Raw genomic sequence first — 27,474 nt, 5'->3', positions numbered from 1 at the left:
GACTCAAAAGAAAGACCTTGGCAATCATATACCGTGCAATGTTCCTACCTGTTATCACCTATGGAGCCGGTGCGTGGTTCATCCGCTCGGCCATAGTAAGAAATAGGAATAAATTAGAATCGATACAAAGGACAATACTACTCACTATTACCAGAGCATGTCGCACAGTAAGCACACCTGCACTACAGTTGCTGGCCGGAACTCTCCCACTTTACCTGGAAGTAGCCAAAAGAGGCTTATATTATAGATTTAAAAAGGGCATACCCACAGAATTTCTGGGGATAGCCCTTGATACAACCAATACCTTCAATGATGAAAGAAAAAGAATAGCCACAAAGCTCCACGAGCTATGGCAAACAAAGTGGGAGCAGGAAACCAGAGGTCTGGTCACCAAACGGTTTCTGCCACTGGTGTCAATGGTCAGCCCAAAGCCACCTAAGTGGTATGCCCCTGGACTTTTTACATCATTTATATTGACAGGGCACGGCTCCCTAAAGGCGAAACTAACCTCCTTAGGCCTGACCGATGACCCAAACTGCACCTGTGGCGAAAGTGAAGACTGGGCACACATTCTCTATGAATGTATAATATATGACATCCCCAGAACAGAGCTAATAGCACAGATTGGTCCCCTTCCCAGGGGAGAAGAACATCTCTTCATCATAGAAGAGCAAAATTATAAAGCTTTTACATCTTTCACACAGAAAGTTTTCGAAATGCACAGAGCAATGCAAAGAATGGCAATTCAGCCCCCCAGCAATTAAACAATAATCAATAGTAAAATTGCCCAAGTTTCCCACCACGCCCAGATGATGACTTAAAAACTGTTAGGGTAGCAGAATTCTGCACCCTGACAGAAACTTGACATAACAAAACTCCCCATGACTACCATGCCATGTGTAGGAACCTGGGGCCCCAAACCAGTGTAGGGGAGGGGGATGGGAATGCATGCAGAGAAAGTGAATGGGAATGAGCAGAAGAGCAAATGTAATTGGCCAAAAGAATACAAAGTTAAAAATAACTTACATTACTTTATATATATTGTACCAACAAACATTTACAAACCACATAAACACTATCACTGCATTCTCCCCTGGCCTGCAAAAAAAAAAAAAAAAAACCTTGCAGCTAGGCCTGCACCACAACTGAAGAATAACAGTAAGTTGCGGTGCCCAGAGAGTGCAGTGCAGAAAGAAAGAGTCGAATAAATGAGATGAGAGCTAGAAGAATGAATAAAAGTGCAAGCGTGAGAGAAAAGAACACAAACCACAAATGCTAAGTTAAGTACACACACACTAACCCTGGTTTTAATTAGTATTTAAATTTACGCTACCCATCATTGCATCCCCTCCTGGTGTGTGAGAAAAAGATGAATGAGTTGAGTGAAATAATAAAAAAAAAAAAAATAAATAAATAAAAAATAAATAAATAAATAAATAAATAAAAAAAATATATATATATATATATAAAAAAAAATTATAAAATAAGAAAAAAGTATAAAAAAAAAAAAAATAAAATAAAAAATAAAAAAAAAAAAAATTATAAAATAAGAAAAAAGTATAAAAAAAAAAAAAAAAATTATAAAATAAGAAAAAAGTATAAAAAAAAAAAAAAGAATGCATGTAGAGTGAGAATGCACATTACGAATGAAGTAAATGTGTGTGTCACCCCCCCCTTCACCTGGTAGGTTCCCCACTGCCAGCTAACATATCCCACCCCCAGAGTGGGATGGGCAGCTGGACCTTCATACCGGATTTGACACTCCTTGGACATGACACCGACGAAGACATTCTGCGGCTTTGCTGCCAACACGCCATTGGCGATCCGAACTGGGTACTCTAACCTGGTTCCCTTTAAAACCCCATCCCCAGGCAGGGAATGGAGGAGACGGATCTCTGTCTCCTCTCCTCCCTGCCTACCCCCCATATTTCGCCTGGTGGGGCTCGTCTCCACTGACCTCTTTGGGGATGCCTACTCTATCCGTCCCTATTCTTCTATCTGTTTCCTCCCCAGTCTTCAATCTCCCCCCCCCTCTCTCTCTCTCTCACTAAATCGACCTAGTACACCCCCTAACAATGCCGCCAAATTATAACCAACGTCTAAATTCTACCGGTTTTGTGCCAATCTCTAAGATATCTAACACTATCAGCTTTTATCTAGCGTTACATGTCTAAATTTAATAACATCAAAATTTTGCCCGACCTATTTGGCCTTTAACACATCTCTTTAGTGTTCAACCCTAACCAGCGATTTCCTAACAGCAATCCCATTAAGCATTAATGTCAAATGCATAAATTTTTTTTTTTTTTTTTTTTTAAATAGGCCCTAGCCACTGAAATCCCAGGAAACTAGGTGGCAGGACCTGCCAGAGCAAATTGTTGTGATACTGGATACACCCGGCTAGCCTCCACGTGGCAGGGTATGGGCAACGTCGGGCCCCACTAGGGGCCTGGCGGCCAATTAGCCGGATAAACAATGGGCACAACATATCACACTGCACAGACACGACCCACACACTTTCAAGTCTCTGGCTTGACAGTGTACTGTCCTCGATACAGTGAAACACACGCGGAGATGGGAGAAATCCCAGGTGCCGTCTGACACGAACATACCTTACCTTACCTTGTGAAATACCATCAGAGACTGAGAAACCTGCAAAAATTAAAGCTGAATGGTGGGAACATGGTCACAGCCTTAAAACTTATGCAGTCCCAGTAATAACGTACTCCTTCAGGATCATAGATTGAATCAACACTGCACTGGAGGAGATTCTAAGATCAACCAGGTAATGGTGACCAAGAGGTACCAACTCCACTCAAAGCTGGCCTTTGAAAAACTGGCCATAGCCCACAAACAAGGTGGGAGGGGTTTGATTGATGTCACTGAACAAGAGACAGAGGCAATTAAGGACTTGTGGGATTATTTCCGGAAACCACAGCACAAATCTACCAAGCCATAATAAGAAAGACAAACGGCAGGAAACCCTCAACTTCAACAAGGAGGACCACACTGACACAGACAGAAGAAACAAAGACAAAAAATAGGCAAAGAGCCACTCTATGGCAGATACTACAATGACCTCCATGAAAAAAAATACATAGATAAGATGATTTCCAATGCTTGGCTCACAAACAGAAGGCCTCTTCCGAGACTGAAGGAGTCATGCTCACCATCCAACACCAAGTGATCAACACAGGAAGTATAGAAATGCCTTGCCAAGGACCCCACAGTGACAGTTGACACATTTCATTTCGGCAACTCCACCTGGCCCCAGAAATAATAGAGCACATCACTGCAGGATACGGTGTGATCACCCAGATGGAGTTCACTCACAGCTACATATGGTGGTCAGGACATCAGAAGGTATCATAAATATACCAGCTGATTAAAGAAAGTTCACAGTATTACAATTATGAACCTGAGGCAGTACTAGGGACATCTACTCACAGACTATACTGGAACCATGCCATCATAATGTACAAGACAGTCCCACACAACAGACCATACTTAACCCTCACTGACAAAAAGGAAATGGTTACCTACCTGATCAACATAGTGGTGGCCAACATCAACAACCTCCATAAAACATACCAGAAAGTACTCAGAATGGTGGGAACATGGTCACATGTTTCCACCATTCTAAGACAAGAAGTCAAAGGTATGTGGCATATGGAACAAGTAATGGCCATCCCGATCATCGTATCAACCACCATTATGGTGCCAAAGACCTCTATAAGAACCTAAATAGGATATTCAGAGAGTTCCTCGACCAACAATAATAATAATAACTGGACACAACCAACTTCCCCATGCAGTTGGTACCAGTATCTGTCACAGGAGAGAAAATATCCTATAAAAAGGAAAAAAGGGTTTATAATTATTATTATTATTATTATTATTAGCCATATGGTGCAAGGAAGCCTGAGGCTTATGCTGCACCAGCCAAAAAAAAAAAAAAATTTCTGAATTATCCCGAGAGAGAGAGAGAAGTAGAAGGGAATCACCAAGAAAAAGAAGAATGATGACAAATAATATCAGTAAACTTTTTTTTTTCTTTTCTGGGTATTGAGAACAGAAATATATAGGTATTATATAAATTTTGTTAATTTCTTTTGAATATTGATCCATTCAAAGCCCCTGATAAGTGCAAAATCAATGTTCATGTGAATGAATAAATGTATTGTATTTTTTCAATTTCTAATAAATTGTTCAAAGGCAAACTACTCTAATTAGGCTGGCAGCTGATGTATCTTAGAGTGTGATAGCTGGACTTCAATAGATGTGCAAAAATTTGCTTTCAGTTCAGAAGTAATGGATTCTTGAAACAAACCTGGTGTTGTGAAAATTGGAAGGGATGCACAGGTGATTTGGAGAACGTTTTTTTTTGCTGTTGTTTTCTTTTACCTTAACTGGTCTCCATTAGAAAAAAAAAATCACAATAAGAAATACAATAAAAGTACACACACAGTTACATATAAGATTAATACATTACATTTGAGTGAAATAAACATTATCTGGATTTGAGGGATACATACTGAATATTTTTAGACTCATGATGTTACATAAACCTCTTCTACTTGCATCATTTTTCCTATACTAAAACTGTTTGTTCATTTATTTCATAATTTATGTACAGTTTGTTAATATGTAAACGTACCACTCCAAGGTGAGTCCAACCAATCTTTATTATAAGTTTTGTTCTCCTTTTCAGCATTATGATGAGCCTCTTGCAATATTGCTTCATATTTTTCTTTCTCCTCCTTCAAAAATCAATAAAACATTTATAATGTAAGATAAAATAAAAATTAAATACAAACAAAACTCGGTGGAATGTGACGATATAATGCAATAATTAATAAGATTCAATTTAAGTGCAAATAATATTTTTCATAAGTAATATAGCCAAACAAACAAACAAACAAACAAAATGCACATCAAACATTTGTTTACACACTAAATCAAGCAGAAGACTTGCCTGGTAAAGAGAAACATTCACAACTGCCAGCTTTGACTTTCAAAATGCTGACAGGCTTTTTGAAAGTTGAAAGCTTTGTGAATGCTTCAAAAGTCAAAGCTAGCATTTGTGAATGAAAAACTTCCTATATACTTCCTGCTGGCAAGTGTCCAATCTCCTTTCAAAACGAGATTGGGCACTTGTCAGCAGGAAGTATATAGGAACTATTTTTGGACTAAAGATGAATATGGATAAAACAAAAGTAATGATGAACAAGTATGCCACGGAAAGGGAAATAATGATTGAAGGAGCAGTAATTGAAAAGGTGGAGTCATATACTTATCTGGGACAAGTTATTAGCTGTAATAATGATAAATGGCTGGAAGTCAAGAGAAGAATAAATTTTGGATGGATAGCATTCAGGAAATATAGCCCCATACTGAAGAGCAATATCCCAGTTTGTCTGAAACGTAAAATAATGAATCAATGTATACTCCCCACCATGACTTATGGAAGTGAAACTTGGGCACTCACCAAAAGAATGGAAGAGAAGCTAAGAACTACACAGCGAAGAATGGAACGAATTATATTGGGAATCAGACTGTTAGATAAGAAGAGAAACACATGGATTAGGCAGCAAACTCAAGTAAAGGACATTCTTATCAAAACTAAAGAACTAAAATGGTCTTGGGCAGGACACATAGCTCGAAGACATGATGACAGATGGACTAAGAAAATAACAGAATGGTACCCAAGAGGGGCTAGAAGAAAACCTGGAAGACAAAGGCGGAGATGGATAGATGAAATTCATGAGTTTTTGAGTAGTAAATGGATGGCCAGTGCTCAAAACAGAAGGAACTGGAAAGTTGCTGGAGAGGCCTTCATCCTGCAGTGGATTGAAAATGGCTGATGATGATGATGATGATTTGGTCAAGATATGCAAAAAAAAAAAAAAAAAAAAAAACAGGAGGTATTTTCAAAGTACACACTGAACTAGAAATTAAATTTAACTGTCAAAATGCACAATTTATATTAAAATATAGCCATAAGATGTTTAACCCAGTATAGTGTGCTTTTAAACATTAGTTTACCTAGCAATTTTCAGTCTTCGGATATTGAATAAGACCACAATGATTTTTGCTTGCTTCAAGAAAGATACTGTTGCAAACTATGACATCTTCAGAAATGTTGATATCAAAGTTTTGTTCTTAAAAAAGCACCACTGTCTAGACTTTGCTGTCAGTAGTATTTTCAAAGCTTAACTAGAAAGAGATCTGAACTTACTCTGAGAGTGTAGACAGACTGCCAGAGAAAGGTCATGGGGTATTATCAATGATATAACAGAACTTCTTATAGTAGGGAAAAGGAGGTGATTATCCCTTTGTATAAAGCTATGGTGAGGCCATGCCTTGAGTACTGCATACAGGTCTGGATGCCTCATTTTAGGAAGGATATAGAGTTACTTGAGTGAGTACAGAGAAGAGCAATAAGATTGGTGAGGGGAACGAAGGGGTGCTCTTATGAAGAAAAGCTTAAGTTCTGCAAATTGCAGCATCTGGAGACTAGGAACCTGCAAGGTGATCTGATTGAGGTGTATAAGGCCTTGAATGGGATGAGCAGGCTCAATTCTGATGGGATTCTTCATCTTGCTCAGATCACAAACCTGAGGGGGGCATAAATTCAAACTGAAGAAAGACAGTTGTAGAATACATGTGTGGAAATTTGCCTTTAGCCAGCAATCAACTAGGGTAGTTGATTTGTTCCAGCAATCAACTAGGGTAGTTGATTGCTGGAACAAACTTCCATCTGTCGTTGTGGAAATTGATAGCTAAAATGCATTAAGGGCTTATTATGCCTTAGGCTGTAAGAGAATTAGACTACATACAAGTTAGTGCAAATGCATCATATTAGTACACAGCTAAGCTCTGAATTAGCAAATTTTTGCAAAGGTGGCATTGTTTAAGTCTGGGTGCGAGGTTAGCCTGTGCAGACATTGCTCCTTAAAGCTCTTCAAACAGAGAAGTTTTTCCTGATTTATTTTCTGCTTTATTAGTTTAAATTGTCATATTAACTTATTTTCTAGAGTAGCTTTATATTCCTAGTTACGATACTTAGTTTAAAGTTTAACTTAGACAGAGATTTCGTAGATATTACTTAGTATCGGTAACGGTATCAAATCCACGTGTCACAAATTGAACGAGAGGTCTTTTAACCAAATTTAGTCGATTTATTAACCAATTGTTATATCAAATTATCTTCTATAAGCAGATTATAGACCTAGTCAGGATCCTTAGTTTATTCTAAATTGAGATAGCGAGATTTCGAAGCTAATCAATACTTACGAGTCCGTAGAAATACTGTTCGTGAATTCCCGCCATTTTTACACGATAGCATAAGCTTAGTGTAGTATACTGCATAATATAATATTGTCAATTAATCAGTAAATCTATTAATCTTGATAAACTTTATTGTCAATTAAATTGTATTTTTAACTCTGTATATATATAACGACTTAATCGTAACAAATAATTAATACATAACTATAGTGGTACACGTGATACGGAAGTTGTATAAAGGGAACACTAGATACCGAAAAAAAAAAAAAAAATATATATATATATATATATATAACATAACTGTTTTGGGATATAACTTAAGGATTTAATTTTTGTTTTAAATTTTATTGAATTAAATTGGAATCATGACGCTGACCAGAGCAGCAAAGCAAAAGGCTCAAGCTAATGGGAGTGCTGTGGTTCAGGGGAGAACTGAGGGGGGCAGTTGCCCTCTGAATCACAGTCTATTAAAATGCACTGTTTGCTTGATGTTTGCGGAGCAGTCGGGTACGGGACATGATACTGCCAAGGGGGATGTCTTTGTGTGTGCACGATGTAAGGAGTGCAAGGAAATCAGGCGACAACTCAGCGTTGTTATGGGCCTTTATGAGACCTTGAAGGACAGGGTGGATGCCCTCGAAGGAAATAAATTGAGGGGCCCATCAAGCTCTCAGCTGCCCACATCAACGCCAGAGCTTGCACTTGGTCATCAGGCAACACAGGGGCAGCCCCCTAGGCAGAATGCGCTGGTCCCACAGGAACTAGTAGTTGTTGGTGACTCTATTCTCAGGGAAACGGGGAACATGCTTTGTAAAAAGGATAGGTGGAATAGGACAAGGGTATGTCTGCCAGGGGCAAAGGTTAATGACGGTGTAGAGCGGATATCATCTTTTAAGGGCACAAAAGGTGATATAGTTGTACACGTTGGCACTAATGATATTAAGAGTAGGAGACCGGCGGAATTACTTAGCAAGTACAGGTCACTGTTGAAAAAAAGCCGTGAATTAGGGTTGAACTTGAAAGTGTCTGCAATTCTGCCCAGACACGATAGGAGGGAGTATATGATGAGAGCCTTGTCGATCAATTCGGCCCTGGAGGGATTGTGCAAGGCTCAAGGGGTAGAATTTTTTTCAGCCTGGACTGCACTTGTTAACAGGAGAGATTGCTTCTACAGGGATGGGATACACTTAAATAGAAAGGGTGCAAGAATTTTTGCTGATGCTGTTGAGGCAGTGTTAGGTGGGTCGGAAAACTGGTAGTTGGGGGGGGGATACAAGGACTAATAGATTCACAGTAGCCACTGGCAGAGGTGGAAGTGATTCTTGCACTGCTTCTATTCAAATGAGCAGAAGTCTGAAAAACAAGATGCAGGATATTTCAGAGACTGCTGGTTGTGTTAGGGTAGGTAAGAGTAGAAACAGGTGCATGTATACCTGCGTGTACACCAATGCTAGGAGTTTGGTAAATAAATTTGATGAATTTGAGGTATTGCTCAAAACATCAAAGGCAGATATTGTTGGGATATCAGAGACGTGGTGTCACACAGATATAAGTAATGCGGAACTGGAATTTGGGTAATACAATGTATATAGAAAGGATAGACAGGACAGGAGGGGAGGAGGGGTTATGCTATTAATTAAGAAACACAAAGTCAAAGGAAGTGAAGCCAGTTGACATCGATGGACAGGGCAGTGTCGAGTCAGTTTGGTGTGACATAAGCATAGGGAAATCAAAATTGAGAGTAGGAGTGTGCTATAGGCCTAATGACTCTGATGAGTATAATAATATATTGTACAGGGAAATAGAGTGGGCCATTAAATCAGAGAGTCTTATAATGGGGGATTTTAATTTCCCAGATATTGACTGGAATTTGCGGTTTGGTCACTTGCACACTAGCAAGGCTTTTGTGGATTTATTGGATGATTGTTTTCTACATCAGCATGTTCGTGAGGCAATTATCAGTAGTGATTCTTCATGCATTACGAACCTGCAGATAAATGAACCACTAGGTGGCAGTGATCACAGTGTGTTGAAGTGGGATTTACTCAAGGAGGTAACTACCATCAGAGGTAAAGGGAAGGGTTTTTGTTTTCGTAAAGGCGACTATGACGGTCTGAGACAGTATTTAAATTCTATACAGTGGGACCAACTGATGATGTTACCAACAGCAAACTCAAAATGGGAAGCATTCAAGGAACTAATCTTGGTGGCTACCAGGCTTTACATACCAACTAAGAAATATTGTTCAAGGTTTAGGCCTAAATGGTTGTCAGATGGACTAATGACACATGTGGCAGAGAAGAAAAATGCATGGGATACATACAAATTAATGGGTGACATGGAAGCCTATGATAGATATAAGTTGGTCTGTAACCAAGTCACAAAGGAGATTAGGCAGGCAAAGGCAGACTACGAAAAATCCTTGGCAAAGGATGCAAAGAAAAACAGAAAGGAGTTCTTTACATACTTGAACTCGAGAAGGAAAGGGATGAATCAGATTGGTCCACTGGATATTGATGGTTCAACAGTTGAGGATCCTGCTCAGGTGGCTAACAATCTAAACGAGTATTTTGCATCTACATTCACGCATGAGGAGTTATTCAGGAAGGAGAATGATGTAGGTAAAGTAAACATTGGCAGTGAGCTGGATGATTTTGTAATAACTGAGAGGAAAGTGGAGGAGAGATTGTTGAGGATAAACATAAAAAAGGCACCTGGGGTGGATTTGATCTATCCAGTTATATTAAAGGAGGCAGCAAAGGAAGTATGCAAACCCCTAGCCATAATTATGAGAGCTTCTTTGGACTCAGGGGAGGTACCCATAGACTGGAGATGTGCAAATGTAACCCCAATTCACAAAGGAGGATCAAAGGCTGACACAAGTAATTATAGACCTGTTAGTTTAACTTCTGTTCCAGGTAAATTAATGGAGGCACTGGTTAAAGGAGCACTGCAGGATCATCTAGATAAGAATTCAGTTATAGCTCAGACGCAGCATGGTTTTGTTAAGGGCAGGTCTTGCCTGACCAATTTGATTGGATACTATGATGTAGTCACAAAAGAACTGGATGCAGGGAATAACTTTTGATACTGTTGCACATGGAAGACTGCTGCACAAATTGGAGCAGTGTGGCATTGGAGGCAAATTGCTGCTATGGATAAGGAGATGGTTGAGTGGCAGAAGACAGAGAGTGGTAATCAATGGACACTGCTCAACGTGGACTAATGTTATTAGTGGAGTTCCTCAAGGTTCAGTGTTGGGTCCATTGTTGTTTTCGGTGTTTATGAATGATATTGATGATGGGATATCAAGTTTAATGTCTAAGTTTGCAGATGATACAAAGGTTGGCAGGGTCGTTAAGGACACTACTGACGCTATGCTGCTGCAACAGGATCTGGAAAGGTTGAACAGATGGGCTGAGAGGTGGCAAATGAAGTTTAACATTGACAAATGTAAAGTACTACATATGGGTAACAGTAACCCCAGAGCAATGTATCAACTCTGCGTTACTACACTGACAGTGGTGGAGAATGAAAAGGACCTGGGGGTAATTGTGCAGGCAGATATGAAGTTCTCTGAGCAGTGCAGACGAGCTGCAAGAGTAGCTCATGGTGTCTTGTGAATGATATACAGGAATTTTTCTAGCAGGGATAAGGAGGTGATTATTCCCTTGTATAAGGCAATGGTTAGGCCACATCTTGAGTACTGTATACAGGTCTGGAGACCTCATTTCAAGAAGGATGTAGAGCTGCTGGAACGGGTACAGAGAAGGGCAACAAGATTAGTAAATGGAACAAAGGGTTGCTCTTACGAAGAAAGGCTTAAGTTTTGCAAATTACAGAGTCTGGAGACTAGGCACCGGCGAGGTGATCTGATAGAGGTGTATAAGGCTTTGAATGGTTTGAGCATGCTCAATGCCAATGGGATTCTTCATCTTTCTCAGAATAATCACCTCAGAGGGCATAAATTCAAATTGAGGAAGGACGGATGTCGGATAGATGTGCGGAAATTTGCCTTTGGCCAGCGGGTGGTTGGTTGGTGGAACCGACTTCCATCACTTGTTGTTGAAGTTGATAGCCTAAACAAATTTAAAGCTCAACTGGACAGGTATTTCGAACGAACGGAGGGGTGAAATGGGAGAGGGTTTTTTTTTTTTTTTTTTTTGGCTGATGCTGAATAAGCTTGCTTTCTTGCATCATATGCCTCTACTAATGCTAATGCTAAAGTCATATGTCATATTGTGAATACCTTTACGAGTTGCCATGATATTGCATTCCTTCGAATAGGTAACACTTCACCAAAAGGAGAAGACTGTTGTTACTTATTCTCAGCAGATACCACCACCGAGATGGCACTGTTTCAGGACTATTTGACCCTTCTTTGGTTGGTGGGTGGGTAGGTACCCTAGTGATGTAATTATGGCAAAACAGTTATGAAGTAGAACTCCACAATATGAGAGATGCCTGATGGTATATAAGATGAATTAAGACTAAAATGCATTAAGGGCTTATGCCTCAAGCTGCAAGAGAATTAGACTACGTACAAGTTAGTGCAAATGCATCATATTAGTATGAAGTAGTGCAATATCATGGCAACTCGTTGTGAAGGTATTCATAATATGAGATATAACTTAAACGATGCTGCGTTTGCAAAAATTTGCTAATTCAGAATTTAGATGTGTACTAATATGATGCATTTGAACTAACTTGTACGTATGGAAGTTGATAGCTTAAATAAATTCAAGGAGAAACTAGACAAACTTTTACAGGGAAGAGATGTGTGAAATTCAGGTTTTTTTTGGCTGACAAGCTTTCTTTGCATCACATACCTCTACTTTTACTATTACTACTCTTTGCTTTTTATAACCTGGCTGAATATTCTCCAACAATCAGCACTGCTAAGAGGAATTGTTAAAATTCAAAACACAGCTTGCGATAATTTGTTATATTTAAATCTACATTATGCACTATTCAGCTTCTATTGCCAAGCTCATTCTGAGGTCACTTGATTGGGAACCTGACCAATGCACAAGGCAATTTGAAATAACAAATTAGGAATATGCTTCCACAATGAAACTGGATAATTTGAAAAATTCTGGAAAACTAGCATATAAAATTCTTTAACATAAATAAATAGGGTAGCGCTGACCAAGTACTGGTCAGTTGCATGAATCTGGTGCTCTGATATTCTATGTCTTCAAAGTGGTTTAAAGTCTTCTTTTTGGATTAACTTCTAAGGCATTTTGAAAATATGAGCAATTTTAATTTAGGGCTGTGCATCATTGATTTCAACAGAACACAGTGCTGAGATGTCATATAGGTTTGGCTGTTGTTAACATTGTAATTTCCTGTTGTGGATAACCTTGATATTATTGCTTATTTTAAAACTTGAGTGGTGCCGTGAACTATTCTTGAATAGCACCAGTGATTCATATTATTATTTAGATGATTGGTTCACTACAAATTGGTTTTTGCCTAGCTGTAAGTTTTGTGTCTTATAATTATGTAGCCATGGAGGCAGCCATTTTGTTTACCATGCTTCATGGTGGTAAACAAAAGCCTTTTGTTTGCTGTCGTTTATCACGTGACCAACAGGACTGTCTCTGATTGGTGGCACCGGCCTTCCTGCCACTTTAATACTAACTCTAGTCTCAAATAACAATTGGATATAATATTGCTGCGATATGAATGTTATATAACCGGATTGAACCGAATTATTGTTTATTTTGTTTGAGGTGTACATTATGGGTAAGTCTCTTCTTGAACCATTACACTTGACACATCCGGGCACAGTATGCTAACATTGTAACCAGTAATGGCCCCTACCGATTTCATCCAACTTCACAAAAATCAGGAGCATACAGAATTTCCTGAAATTATCAGGAGACTCTTTCTTGGGATAAGGTGTAAGGTATGTTGGTGTCTAACGGCTCCTGAGATTTCTTCCATCTCCGCAAATGAGTTTTGTATCAAGCCAGAGATTTTGAGGTGTGTGGTTTATGTGCTATGTAGTGTGTTGTACCCTTTGTTCATCTAGTCAATTGGCCACCAGGCCCCTAGTGGGACCCGACGTTACCACATCTTGCTTTGGGGAAGCTGACAGGGTGTACCATTGTTTCTAAAATACTCTGGCAGGTCCTGCCACCTACTTTCCTGGGATTTCAGTGGCTAGGCCCTAAATAGATGCCAGGGAGGATACTTAGTTGCTGTTTAGAGGGGCTAAGAGGACAACTGCTGAAAGATGATAAGTTTTCTAATAGGTCAGGCATTTTGTTGTTTTTTTTTGAATTTTGACATGTGGGACGAAGGCTGAAGGCTAGAAGATTGGAAGTAGGGGGTCAACAGGAAATATGACCCCGGTTTGGCAGTGGGGCATGCCCAAACCCCACAAAAAAAGGGAGCGGGGGGGGAGCTCTTCTCCCCCAGGGGGGAAAAGGTTCTACTCAAAGGAGTGTGCAAATACGATTGCCCATTGGGCAACCAAGCTACAGCGCTGCTCCAGGCAATTCAGCATGGTCAACAAAGTTACCAGATGTATCTGGGGTGCACAGCCACCCTGGAGTCATTAAGTGGGTTGGGTCCAGATTATTGTTGCTGATCAGGTACGGTCGCTTGAAAGGACATACACAGGACATCTTCAGAGCGGTCTTTGTTCTGGAAACTGAGAGTCATCTGGGACTATGTTGGTGCCCGATTCATGTGTGTGTGTGTGTGTGTGTCCATTGGTCAGGTTCCATGGAACTAGATAAGGAGTGGCATGGGACTAGAGTCCCGACTTGGTAGTGTCGTAGGTTTATCTTAAAAGTTTTCCATAATTGGTGAGGTCTCGTTACTTTTGACTGGTGTTCCAGTCTATGGACTTATGGTGAAGGAAGGGTTCTTCTTCTTCCAAAAAGCTCCCGTCTTTGAAGTTGAACCGGATTGGATTCTTGTGATTAGGATGCACCTTAAGTCCTCGTTCATGGGGGCAATGATACATCAGATGCCCATGTTTCTGGGACACTACAGGAATAGGAAGCATTTTCCATTAATCCCATTGTGATTAGCTTCACTCTAATGGCCCCATGGCTGGGAAAAGGGGTATGAAGTCAGAACACCTGGAGAGAACCATGGTGGCAGGGTTCTTTGAAGTTCGGGTAGGAATTTTTTTTGTTACGGCACCTTTGTTTGTGTCATGCCAACGGGACTGCCAGAGGTTATGTAAATAGATGGTGAGACATTGTTATCCCCATTGTGGATGTTTTCTGGATTGGTGGTATTATCCCAGAAGGTAGTAGATACCCCTCTGGCAAGGTTAAATAGAAGCTCGCAATGCACAACCTCCAGGTCTAGGGGGGAGAACTTCCTCAAGGGCCTGAACAGCATGAGTGCTGACTGTGCAGCAAACATGAGAAGTGGTAAGCAGGATTATTCTTTGAATGGTGTCAAAGTTTCGTTGATTGACAACTGTGTTGGCTTTGCTGAACCACACAGGGACAGCATAGGTGATGACAGGTAGAAAAATAGTTTTATAGAAGAGTCTGAGAGTTCTTCTCTTAAGTCCCTAGTACTTTATGGTAATTCTGGCGATCATTGTAGAGTAGCTTTTGATTTTTCTGTGCAAATACTGTAGATGAGGTTTGAAGGAGAGATTTGAGTCCAGTTGTGTCTCCATACGGATTGTAGTGTTTCCGATCTTGATTTGTGGAGGTCGATATGGGTGAAGGTGTCATCTATTTTCAAGAGAATGGAGCTGGTCTTGGTTGCTGATATTTGCGGGTTATAATGAGCGGACCATGTCTGGAGGGTTTTCAGGGTGCTGTTTCCGGCAGTTTCCAGGTTTGTTCTGCTGTTTGCAGCTGCATAAGGACGAGATTGTCGGCGTAGGTTAGAGAATTAATGCACCCCAGGTCTTGCTGAAGAAACTCATTGAGTTCCATGTTCCCAAACATGGGACCCAATATAGATCCTTGGGGACAGCCTCTATGAACTTGGCAATTTACTTGAGAATAGGGTGCTATCACTGTGATATACCTGTGTGAGAGGTATTGGAGAATGACTTTGTATAAATTTGCAGGAAGTTTTGCAAGTCGGAGCCTTCCCAGGACGGGAAGGTGTCAAATGCCCTGGCAAAGTCTATTGAAATGACCAGAAAGTACTTCTGGGTGCAAGTGTTCGCAGTTGCTATTATCTTCTGAAGGGTGTCAATTGTGCATTTACCATTGACAGCAACTGACATCTACAGCAATCAATATTCTAGCATTTGGAAGTTCTATGGAGAGTTCTTGCAGGTAGGTTATTACTGGGAGGTTGTCCTTGCCTGGTCTACAGTACAAGGAGATGGCATAGAATTCTCCCACAGGGCTGATGATGCAAGCGCAGGCAGCCCAGGTGTGGCAGAGGTGAGAGATTTTAGTGACCGTGTAGTATGGGTTGTGAACCAACAAAGCTGCCTAAGGTGTGTCACCACGACACTGAACTATTTTGTACGAAGCGGGATAGCATTTGACAGTTTTGGCTAACGTGTATGGTTCTTGTAATTGGAGGATGTCAATGTTTTCTTCCTCGGCTTTCTGGGGTAGCTGGCCAGCAACTGCAATTGCTCCTTGGGCTTTATTTTGTAACAGGGAGACTCTGTGAGTGTTATATTGTTAACACTGTATATCCATTGTTTATTCTTAATTGTTGAGTACTCTGCTTTTAGGTAGATGGGGCAGTTGCTGTCCCAGACAGAGTGAGCATGGTCTATATTTTGTAGCTTGCAGTTGGCATATATTAGATGTCCTAATAAATCAGATGATTTATTAGGACAGGAGTTATGTTTATATTCATGACCTTTATTTGTGCAATGACCACACATGGACTCTTTTTGAGTAAAGGTATGTGCAGTGTGGCCAAAGCGGCAACATCTATAATAGTTGGGAACAGCCACATGCTCTCTGAAATGGTGACTGCCCTATTTTATGAAGACGCTGTTTTGTTGGTTTATGAACTGCCAACCCTGGGGAGCCAGCTCAACTACCCAGTTGGTAGAACTTCCGCCCCATGATTTCGTCTGGTATTTGGGGCTGATGAGAGCCTTGAGGGCTTCCTCTGGAAATTGTTGTTGTTGCAGGTTCCTATGATATAACTCGTTCATGACTGTATCAGAATTCAGATCCTTACAACTTTAAAGATGATAATGGATGGGCCTTTCTTTGTTGGTCTCTGCAATCAGGCCTAAAGATTTGGACTTGGGTGCTATTTAGAATTGTGTCACATCCTTTTGCATTGGAGTCTCTATTATGACACCAGCGTGTCTTGCTTTTCTTATTGATTTCATTTTAGTATTTTATAGATCTGTAGTTAGGTTGGTTATCACTGTGTGTTTCACTTGCTCACTAGTTTGAGCAGGATTAGAGGCCATCGGCTTAAGAAGTACAAGGTTGGTTTTGGGAGTAGAGTTTTCTTTCTCTGTTCTGCTTGGACCAGCGGTTGTTGGTCTAAGTTCCTCAGCGATTCTGTGTAAGTAGGGTCGCATTGTGGCATTTGTTCGCACCAACATTCCATGTATGCATTAAGTTTCAAGGCGATGACTTCAGATTTGAGGTCTACATTTAGAAGGACTGTTTCCAATTTTAATCCACAGCCCAACCAGTTCACCGTGCAGAGTTATGGTAATTCTATTTGTAGACGCCTTTAGCTTGTTTTCAAGCTGTATTCTAAATTTAAGGACTTGCTCAAGTACATTTCCCTCCGGGAGGGGTCCATAGGCAGGAAGTCGTTATATCCCGAACTAGATAGCGTTAGCTTAGTATAGTATATAATATTATCAATTAATCAGTAAAATTTATTAATCTTGTTAAATTCCATTGTCAATTAAATTGTACTTTTTAACTAAATACATATAATGATATAGATTTTACAAACGTAACATAATTAATTAATATATAACTTGATACGGAAGTTATATAACAGAGCTCAAAGATAATACTCGATACTGAAAAAAAAAAATATAGATATACAGTGTTATAACTGCGTTGGGATACAAGTTTAGGATTATAATTTTGTACTGAAATTGAATCGAAATCATGACTCAGACCAGAGCAGCAAAGCAAAAGGCTAAAGCTAAATGGAGTGCTGTGGCTCAGGGGAGAACTGAGGTGGGCAGTTGCCTTCTGAATCACAGCCTTTTAAAATGCACTGCTGGCTTGATGTTTGTGGAGCAATCAGGTATGGAACATGATATTGTCAAGGGGGATGCTGTGGCTCAGGGGAGAACTGAGGAGGGCAGTTGCCCTCTGAATCACAGCCTTTTAAAATGCACTGCTTGCTTGATTTTTGTGGAGCAATCAGGACATCATATTGCCAAGGTGGGATGTGTGTGTGTGTGTGTGTGTGTGTGTGTGTGTGTGTGTGTGTGTGCACGCGCGTGAAGTAAGAAGTGTAAGGAAATCAGACGACAACCCAGCGTTGTTATGGGCCTATATGAGAGCTTGAAGGACAGGGTGTATGCCCTTGAAGGATATAAAGTGAAAGGCCCATCAAGCTTTCAGCTGCCCACATCAATGCCAGAGCTTGCACTTGATCACCATGCAACACATTGGCAACCCCCCCCAAGGCAGAATGTACTGGTCCCACAGGAACTAGTAGTTGTTGATAACTCTATTGTCAGGGAAACAGGGCACATGGTATGTAAAACGGACAGGCGGAACAGAACCAGAGTATGTCTGCCAGGGGCAAAGGTTGATGATTGAAGAGCGGACATCATCTTTTAAGGGAACAAAAGGTGATATTGTTGTACACGTTGGCACTAAGATATTAAGAGTAGAAGAGCGGTGGAATTACTTAACAAGTACAGGTCACTGTTGAAAAAAAGCAGTGAATTGGGGTTGAATCTGAAGGTGTCTGCAAATCTGCCCAGACACGATATGAGGGAGTATATGATGAGAGCCTCGTCGATCAATTCGGCCCTGGAAAGAATGTGCAAGGCTCAAGAGGTAGAATTTTTTTCTGCATAGTCTGCACTTGTTAACAGGAGAGACTGCTTCTACAGGGATGGGATACACTTAAATAGAAAGGTTGCAAGAATATTTGCTGATGCTATCGAGGTAGTGTTATGTGGGACGGAAAACTGCAAGCTTGGGGGGATACATGGGCTAATAGATTAACAGTAGCCACTCGCAGAGGTGAATTGATTCTTTCACTGCTTCTTTTGGAATTAGCAGCAGCCTGGAAAACAAGATGCAGGGTATTTCAGTGGCTGCTAGGAGTCATTGTGGTACAAGTAAACACATGGGTTGTGTTAGGGTAGCTAAGAATAGGAACAGGTGCATGGATACTCATGCGTATAAACCAATGCAAAGAGTTTGCAAAATATATTTGATGAATTTGAGGCATTGCTCAAAACATCAAAGGCAGATATTGTTGGGATATCAGAGACGTGGTGTCACACAGATATAAGTAATGCGGAACTGGAATTTGGGGAATACAATGTATATAGAAAGGATAGACAGGACAGGAGGGGAGGAGGGGTTATGCTATTAATTAAGAAACACATAAAGTCAAAGGAAGTGAAGCCAGTTGACATCGATGGACAGTGCAGTGCCAAGTCAGTTTGGTGTGATATAAGCATTGGGCGATAAAAATTGAGAATAGAAGTGTGTTATAGGCCTATTGACTCTGATGAGTATAATAAGAAACTGTACAGGGAAATAGAGTGGGCTAGTAAATCAGAGAGTCTTATAATGGGGGATTTTAATTTCCAAGTATTACTGGAATTTGTAGGTTGGTCACTCACACACTAGCAAGACTTTTGTGGATTTACTGGATGATTGTTTTCTACATCAGCATGTCCGGGAGCCAGCCAGAGGGAGTAATACTCTTGATCTGATTATGAGTAGTGATTCTTCAAGTTTTAAGAATCTGCAGATAAAGGAACCGCTAGGTGGCAGTGATCACAATGTGCTGAAGTAGTATTTACTCAAAGGGGTAACTACCATCAGGGGTAAAGGGAAGGGTTTTTGCTTTTGTAAAGGCGACTACGGTGGTGTGAGACAGTATTTAAATTCTATACGGTGGGACCAACTGTTGATGTTACCAACAGCAAATTCAAAATGGAAAGCATTCAAAGAATTTATCTTGGAAGCTACTAGGCTTTATATACCAACTAAGACATTGTTCAAAGTTTAGGCCTAACTGGATGTCAAATGATCTAATGAAACATATGGCAGAGAAGAAGAATGCATGGATACATATATATTAATGGATGATATGGAAGCCTATGATAGATATAGGTTGGGCTGTAATGAAGTCACAAAGGAGATTATTAGTCCACTGGATATTGATGGTTCAACTATTGATGATCCTGCTCAGATGGCTAACAAACTAAATGAGTACTTTGCATCTACATTCACAAATGACGAGTTATTCAGGGATGGGAATGCCAGGTGAGTTAAACTCTGGCAGTAAGCTAGATGATTTTGTAATAACTGAGAGGAAAGTGGAGGAGAAATTGTTGAAGATAAACATAAAAAAGGCACCGAGGTGGATGGGATATATCCAGTTTTATTAAAGGAGGCAGCAAAGGAAGTAAGCAAACCCATAGCCAATAATATTTGGAAGGGGAGGTACCGATTGACTGGAGATGTGCAAATCTGACCTCAATTCACAAAGGAGGATCAAAGGGCAACACAAGTAATTATAGACCTCTTAGTTTAACTTCTGTTCCAGGAAAATTAATGGAGGCTGTTAGTTGTTGTTTGTTTTTTGGCTTTTAGGAGCATTAGCAACTAAGACCATATTGCTCCGGGATATGCGGTGGTCATTCCCTGACCTTTCCACATCCTCCGAATTTGGTGGTCACAGGCTCGAACCCCTGTCAAATCAAGAAGCATCTGCTAAGCACTGCTGCTCCTGCCCCCACCAGCCTAGGAGGTGCCTTAATGGAGGCACTGGTTACAGAAGCACGGCAGGATCGTCTAGACAAGACTTCAGTTATCGTTCTCTACCACTGTCGGTGTAGTACCACAGAGTTGATACGTTCCCCTAACAAAACCAGAATGGTTTTGTTAGGGGAAAGTCTTGCCTGACCAATTTGATTGGATACTATGTTGTGGTCACAAAGGAACTGGACGCAGGGAATAATTTTAATGATATATATTTGGATCTTAGAAAGGCTTTTGATACTGTTGCACATGGAAGACTGCTGAACAAATTGGAGCAGTGTGGCATTGGAGGGAAATTGCTGCTATGGATAAAGGGATGGTTGACTGGGAGAAGACAGACAGTGGTAATCAATGGACACTGCTCATCGTGGACTAATGTTATTAGTGGAGTCCCTCAGAGTTCAGTGTTGAGTCCATTGTTGTTTTCTGTATTTATAAATGATACTGATGATGGTATATTAATCTTAATGTCCAAGTTTGCAGATGATACGAAGGTTGGCAGGGTTGTTAAGGACACTAATGACAGTGCACTGCTGCAACAGGATCTAGAAAAGTTAAGCATTGGGCTGAGAGGTGGCAAATGAAGCATAACACTGACAAATGTAAAGTACAACATATGGGAAGCAGTAACCCCAGAGCAACGTATCAACTCTGTGGTACTACACCAACAGTTGTAGAGAACGAAAAGGACCAGACAGATATGAAGTTTTCTGACCAGTGCAGACGGTCTGCAAGAGTATCTCATCGTGTCTTGTCAATGATATACAGGCATTTTGTATAAGGCAAATGGTCAAGCCACACCTTGAGTACTGTATGTGGGTGTGGAGGCCACATTTTAAGAAGGATGTAGAGCTGTTGGAACGAGTACAGAGAAGGGCAACAAGATTAGTGAATGGAATAAAGGGTTGCTCTTATGAAGAAAGGATTAAGTTTTGCAAATTACAGTGTCTGGAGACTAGGCACCTGCGAGGTGATCTAATTGAGGTGTATAAAGCCTTGAATGGTTTAAGCATGCTCAATGCAGATGGGATTCTTCTTCTTGCTCAGAATAATCACCAGAGTAGGCATAAATTCAAATTCAGGAAAAAAAAAATGTATGAAGTTTGCCTTTAGCCAGCGGGTAGTTGTTTGGTGGAACATTTCCATCCTTTGTTGTAGAAGTTGAGAGCGTAAAAAAAACAAGCTGAGCTTTTTTTTTTTTTTTTTTTTTTTTTGGCTGGTGCTGCATAAACTTGCTTTCTTGCATCATATGCCTCTACTAATGTTAATGCTAAAGTCAGGTTGTTAGTTTATTTGCTTCCGTTCCTTCGTGTCACACTGCGTTTTGCGTTCTGGCTTTTGTCCTGTCACTTTCTTTTATTTCTTTTTTGGAGCAGGTGTGAATTTAGGACCACCTGTAGTTTCTGTGGGCTCACAGTTGTCATGAGGGTTGAGCCTGTGGTTGCTCTGAGAATGCCTCAGACACTGGCTGATTTTCCCTTCGTATTTTCCATATCCTGTCCTAAGGAATCCCTTTCCATGACAACCAAGGTATGGCATCAAGGGTAAGCTGCTATAATGGATAAAGGGATGATTGAGTGGGAGACAAGAGAGTGGTAATCAATGAACAGTGTTCCTCGTGGACAAATGTTATTAGTGGAGTTCCCCAAGGTTCGGTGTTGGGTGCATTGTTGTTTTGCATATTTATCAACCATATTGATGAAGGTATATGAGGTTTAATGTCCAAGATGTCACAAAGGTTGGCAGGGTTGTTAACGACAGTAATAACAGTATGCTAATCCAACTGGATCTAGATAAGTTGGGAAAATTGGCTGAGAAGTAGCAAATGGAGTTTAATATTGACAAATGCCAAGTACTGCATATGGGTAGCAATAACAGAAGAGAAACGTACCAACTGGGTGGTACTACACTCAGGGAAGTGGGAAGTGGAAAGTGAAAAAGACCTGGGGTAATTGTGAACCAAATGTGAAGTTCGCTGACAGTGCAGACAGGCTGCCAGGGCAGGTCATGAAGTATTGTCAATGATATATAGGAATTTTGCTAGCCGGGACAGGGAGGGAGAATCCTGTTATACAAGGCAATGGTCAGGCCACACCTAGAGTACTGTGTACAGGTGTGGAGGCCTCATTTTAGGAAGGATGCAGAGTTGCTAGAACGAGTACAAAGAAGGGCGACAAGATTGGTGAGGGGGAACAAAGGGGTGCTCTTACTAAGAAAGGCTTAAATCCTGCAAATTGCAGCGGCTGGAGAATAGGCACCTGTGAAGTGATCTGATTGAGGTGTATAAGGCCTTGAATGAGTTGAGCAAGCTGAATGCTGATGGGATTCTTTGTCTTGCTCAGACTAGGAACGTGAGGGGGGCACAGTTTCATATTGAAGAAAGTTATTTGTTGTTATGTTGTTATTTGGTTTCTAGGAGCATTAGCAACTAAGGCCATATTGCTCCGGGAAAAGCGGTGGTCATTCCCTGACCTTTCCGCATCCTCCGTATTTGGTGGTGACGGGCTCGAACCCCGGTATAATCAAGAAGTGTGTGCTACGCACTGCTGCTCCTTCCCATCTGGCTACAGAGGCACCAAATTGAAGGAAGATAGTTGTAGAATAATGTGTGGAAATCTGCCTTTAGCCAGCAGGTAGTTGATTGGTGGAACAGGCTTCCACCTGTCTGAGCTGGACAGGCATTTGGAACAAATGGAGGAATGAAATGGGAGAGTTTTTTTTTTTTTGGCTGAAGCTGCATAAGCTTGCTTTCTTGCATCGTATGCCTCTGCTAATGCTAATATATATATATATATATATATATATTTAAGATATTAGTTGTAGTGGTAAGTTATAATAGTGCAATAATAGACAAAGTTAAGCCGGCTATAATGTATAATACGAAAGCTAGTGAGTTATAGCTTCTCAAGCAACCCAACGCCTTATGCCAGAGCCCAACGCAAACTGGAAAAAAAATATATATGCCAAATAAAATAAGGAAAACCTTACATATCAATAACATTAAAAGAAAAATTAAAATGTTAATTATAGGCAATTAGATACATTGAAAGGGACTTTTTCGAGGGCTAACCTTTTCAATGTATCAACCATAATTAACAAGCTATCCGTTTCTGTAGTCATTGTCCAGCTTAACTATGCCCAAATGATAGTCAGGTAGTATAAGATAACCAGGTAGCATAAAATAACATTAAAGATGTATAACAACCATCCATTACAATAAGATATTTAATTTGATATATCCCAATTTAGTAGTAAGCTGGCAAGATGACTGTTAGCCCAACGGATAGCCAAATTTTAAATCATAGAAAGAGATTCATCTATAGTTAGACTTATACATATGTAGTATATAATATATAATCTCGGTAGAATCAGCAATTGCGAAGTAACAGTAGAAGCATAAGCTAACCAAGGCGAACGGAAAAGGTCAAAGTATAGATATAGTACCTCAATCCCCCTCGAATTACTCTAATAGTTCATGAGCTATGAAAAATATGGATCTTACAGCAAAAGTTAAAAAGAATAGAAAAAGTTAAATCATAAATTAACTTCGGATATAGCCGGGAGTGTAAATTCCCGTCCCTTATAGTAAGGGATCCTGGTTATAGCAATCAAGGTAAAGTCCTTTAGTATAAGCTAAAAATATATATATATATAAGAAAACTGCTTACCACTGTAAAGCAAAGAATATGAAAAAGAATAGAAAAAGTTAAATCATAAATTAACTTCGGATATAACCGGGAGTGTAAATTCCCGTCCCTTATAGTAAGGGATCCTGGTTATAGCAATCAAGGTAAAGTCCTTTAGTATAAGCTAAAAATATATATATATATATATAAGAAAACTGCTTACCACTGTAAAGCAAAGAATATGAAAGACCGAATGAATCAGCACGTGTTGAATATATGCTTACCGACCGAAGGCCCCCCCCCCAGGAAAAGTAGTTACATGTTTGGTTTTTAGGAGCATTAGCAACTAAGGCCATATTGCTCCGGGATATGCGGTGGTCATTCCATGACCTTCCCGCATCCTCCGTATTTGGTGGTGACGGGCTCGAACCCCGGTCTAATCAAGAAGCGTGTGCTACGCACTGCTGCTCCTTCCCACCTGGCTACGGAGGTGCCAGAAAAAGTAGTTAATATCACTAGATTGCTATAATTAATTCTAATATATGCAGCGCCCTCTGCAATTTTGTATATGCTGCTTAAAAAACATAGAAATGCCAACAAATAGATATCTCTCGAAGTAGCTGTAGAGGTTAATAGAATAAGTTCCTACCCATAAAGTAAATATAGGTACAACGTTTTCAATGCGTGTAAGCTATATAAAACTTACACCATGGGCAGTGCCTACTATGTACAAATATACATGTCCAACAAAGGCTACCTATGCCAAAGTAACTTCCACGAAAAAACCTACAAAATCTATGCTGTATCAGTGCAGGTTCAAGACTTTATCCATAATACAATGTGGGTTTAGGTTATAGTGCCCTTTGTTATTAGCTATCAATTAGTTATTAGCTGGCCTTATGTAGATATCGTGCAATTATATAGTGTGGAAATCCATTTTTAATTAACTTAGATCTGAAATATATAAGCGTATCTATCTTGTTACATATGCATATTCTTTTGATACCTTGTGCGACTATGATATTTCTATGTATCCGTTTAGAGATATTAAAGTTCCAGTTGGTAAGGTCTACAGAATTAAAATGAAATTCTTTACGTTTGTCATACAGCTTGGTGTGTACAGTATTATTAACTATACTTATGTCTAAGTCTAGGAAGGTAGCTAATTTGGAACTGTTTGTATTAGTACATTCTAATATTAATTCTGGCGGATAGTACTTAATTGCTTCTGTGAGAAAATCAGGCTTGTTAATAACAATCAAATCATCTATATATCTGTATAGAATAATATTGTGCTTAAAGTTATTTTCAAAATGTGAAGGTATAGATTCGCAACTAAACAAGAGCTACATGCTCCCATAGCTATGCCTGTGTGTTGCCTATATAAGTTACTGCCATTAAATATGTAGTTGTTGAAAATACAAAGGTTAATAAGGTCATCCCAGTAGTATTTCTGACATGGTAATATATTTTTATATTTATTGTAATAATCACTACACACAGTTTTTAGGCTGTTATGAGGGATACTAGTAAACAAGTTATTGAAGTCATAAGTATTAATGTATTCTATCGTATTTATGTCTATGTTATTATTTATGTAATTTAATACTGGGCTATTATTGAGAATAATATTGGAATTACCTATGTTATCGAAAACTGTTTGCAGTAGTTGAACAAGTTTGTGATGCAGAATCTTAGCGTAGCTATCCCTGCACCAAGTTATAAATCTAAAACCAGTAGGAGATTTATGAAATTTAGGTATACAGTATATGTATGGATACGAGGTGTTATTGTTACTTAACTTTAACTTTCTATGCCAAGCCCGTATTGTCTTAGTAATGGTGTTGCGTTTGTCTATTACTAATTTGTAAGTGGTACTATTATTTAGCTCATTTAATAATATAGTAGTGTAAAATTTTTTACATATTATACTGTAATTATTAGAGGCTTTATCAATGGTAGTAAAAATAAACATATTTTGTATCTTTTTAAGCTTCTGTTTAATTTTGGCTAAATTGAAAACATTAGTGGGTGGTAATTTATAATATATGGACCTTATCTGTTTCTCGATAGCCTGGTATGAGTGTAAGCCACATGCGGAACGCTTCTAAAGATATGTTGTGTTTGTAAGATAATTTTAGGCTGAACTGCATTAGATCTAAGTGTAGTTGCTTAATGATGGATTTGGTATTAATATAGGTTTTTGGTCGAAATTTAAATCCAAATGAAAGAATTTCGGGCAGATCAGGGTAGTCAATGATACTCAAATCTCCAGTGATAATGTGTTTGTGGTGTTTGTCCACAAAGGCCTGATATTGCGGTAAACGGCAAAAGCATACCACCTCAATATCACTATTAACAAGGTTTCTAGCTATTTTCTTGAATTGCAGACTAAGTCCAAACAGTTTATTATAGCTGAATCTGGTGAAAATCTGTGTATTTGTAATAGGCAATTCATGTTTGTATAAATTGATAATCTTATCTAAGCATATATGATCCAAAATATATATATAAATATAAATATATTATGCTTTTTTTTTTTTTTTTTTTTTTGGTTAGTTGTTGGCGCATCGGCTTCTGTGACCATAATGCACCTCCCAAGGTTTTTGCAGTACTCTGATCCAAGCCCAAGGCGGGATTCAAATCCGCAATCTTTGGGTTGCTAGGCAAGCACTTTACCTACCCGGCTAGCCCGGTCGGCATATATTATTATGTATCTCTTCACAAGTGGCAACACATTCACAAGTCTTACATAATGATAGGCACTAAGTATACATTTACTGTCTATATTAATACTATGTTATTTATTTAATCTGTGAAATTCTTCTTTACATAAAAACTGTATGGAAAAAGAAATAATAATTGCCAGATTTCTATTTTTCTGATATTAATTAAATTTGAAATGGCTTGAGAATTTTTCTAAAAGAACTAAATATAAATTTCATGAATGCCCAACCATTGTTCGTGATGATGTCAGGTCCGGTGGTCACGAGCTTGTGATGTTTTATTAATTGCGATTACCAGTTCTGTTTTAACGACTTACAACTAGCTATTCTAAAAATTACCATTGTTGTATTGTGCACATTTGAAGCCAGCCACCGAGGGGGGGGCAAGCCAGCCTCAGTAGGTGCCGGTCCCAAGCCTGGATAAATGGTAAAGGTTGGCGTCAGGAAGGGCATCTGGCCATAAAAAAAAAAACTATGCGAAAACAAAAGAAAATGATAGAATGACGGAAAATATATGTGGAATAGCTAGGGCGTACACCATAAGCAACGCGCAGTCACGTCACCGGGAAACTGTGAGAAAAGGATCAGGGCTATCGAACAAAGGACAGGTTCGGTTAAAGAAGTTAGTCCAGCTAGAGAAGAAGAAGAGGATGAAAAGTGTGAGAATAGGAACATCGGGACGATGAATGGAAAGAGTAGAGAAATTGTGGATTTGATGCAAAGAAGAAGAGTGAAGATCCTATGCCTACAAGAGACAAGGTGGAAGGGAAATAAAGCAAAAGAGCTCGGTGAAGGGTACAAGTTGTTCTTTAGGGGAGCGGATGAGAGAGGAAGAAATGGAGTAGGTATTGTAGTTGATAAGGAGTTAAAAGATGGAGTGTGTGAGGTTAACAGAAGGAGTGATAGGATTATGAGCATCAAACTGGA

General features: G+C 39.6%; 1 protein-coding gene across 3 annotated transcripts in view; it reads right to left on the bottom strand.

Annotated features, from left to right (window-relative positions):
• The window catches only part of LOC150081753 (2-oxoglutarate dehydrogenase complex component E1-like), a 1,213,922-nt gene that overhangs the window by 494,390 nt on the left and 692,058 nt on the right, over window positions 1-27,474 (bottom strand). For all 3 annotated transcript variants that reach the window (XM_090378853.1, XM_090378854.1, XM_090378852.1), the window contains exon 13: window positions 4,658-4,760. In XM_090378853.1, coding sequence (XP_090234979.1) covers window positions 4,658-4,760 — 103 coding nt within the window. The remainder of the gene's footprint in view (window positions 1-4,657; window positions 4,761-27,474) is intronic.

Source organism: Mastigoproctus giganteus, chromosome 8, assembly GCF_048544385.1.
Source record: "Mastigoproctus giganteus isolate SK-2022 chromosome 8, ASM4854438v1, whole genome shotgun sequence".
NCBI lineage: Eukaryota > Metazoa > Arthropoda > Arachnida > Uropygi > Thelyphonidae > Mastigoproctus > Mastigoproctus giganteus.
Note: the sequence above shows the minus strand (reverse complement) of the source record. Positions and strands in the feature narration are given on the sequence as shown.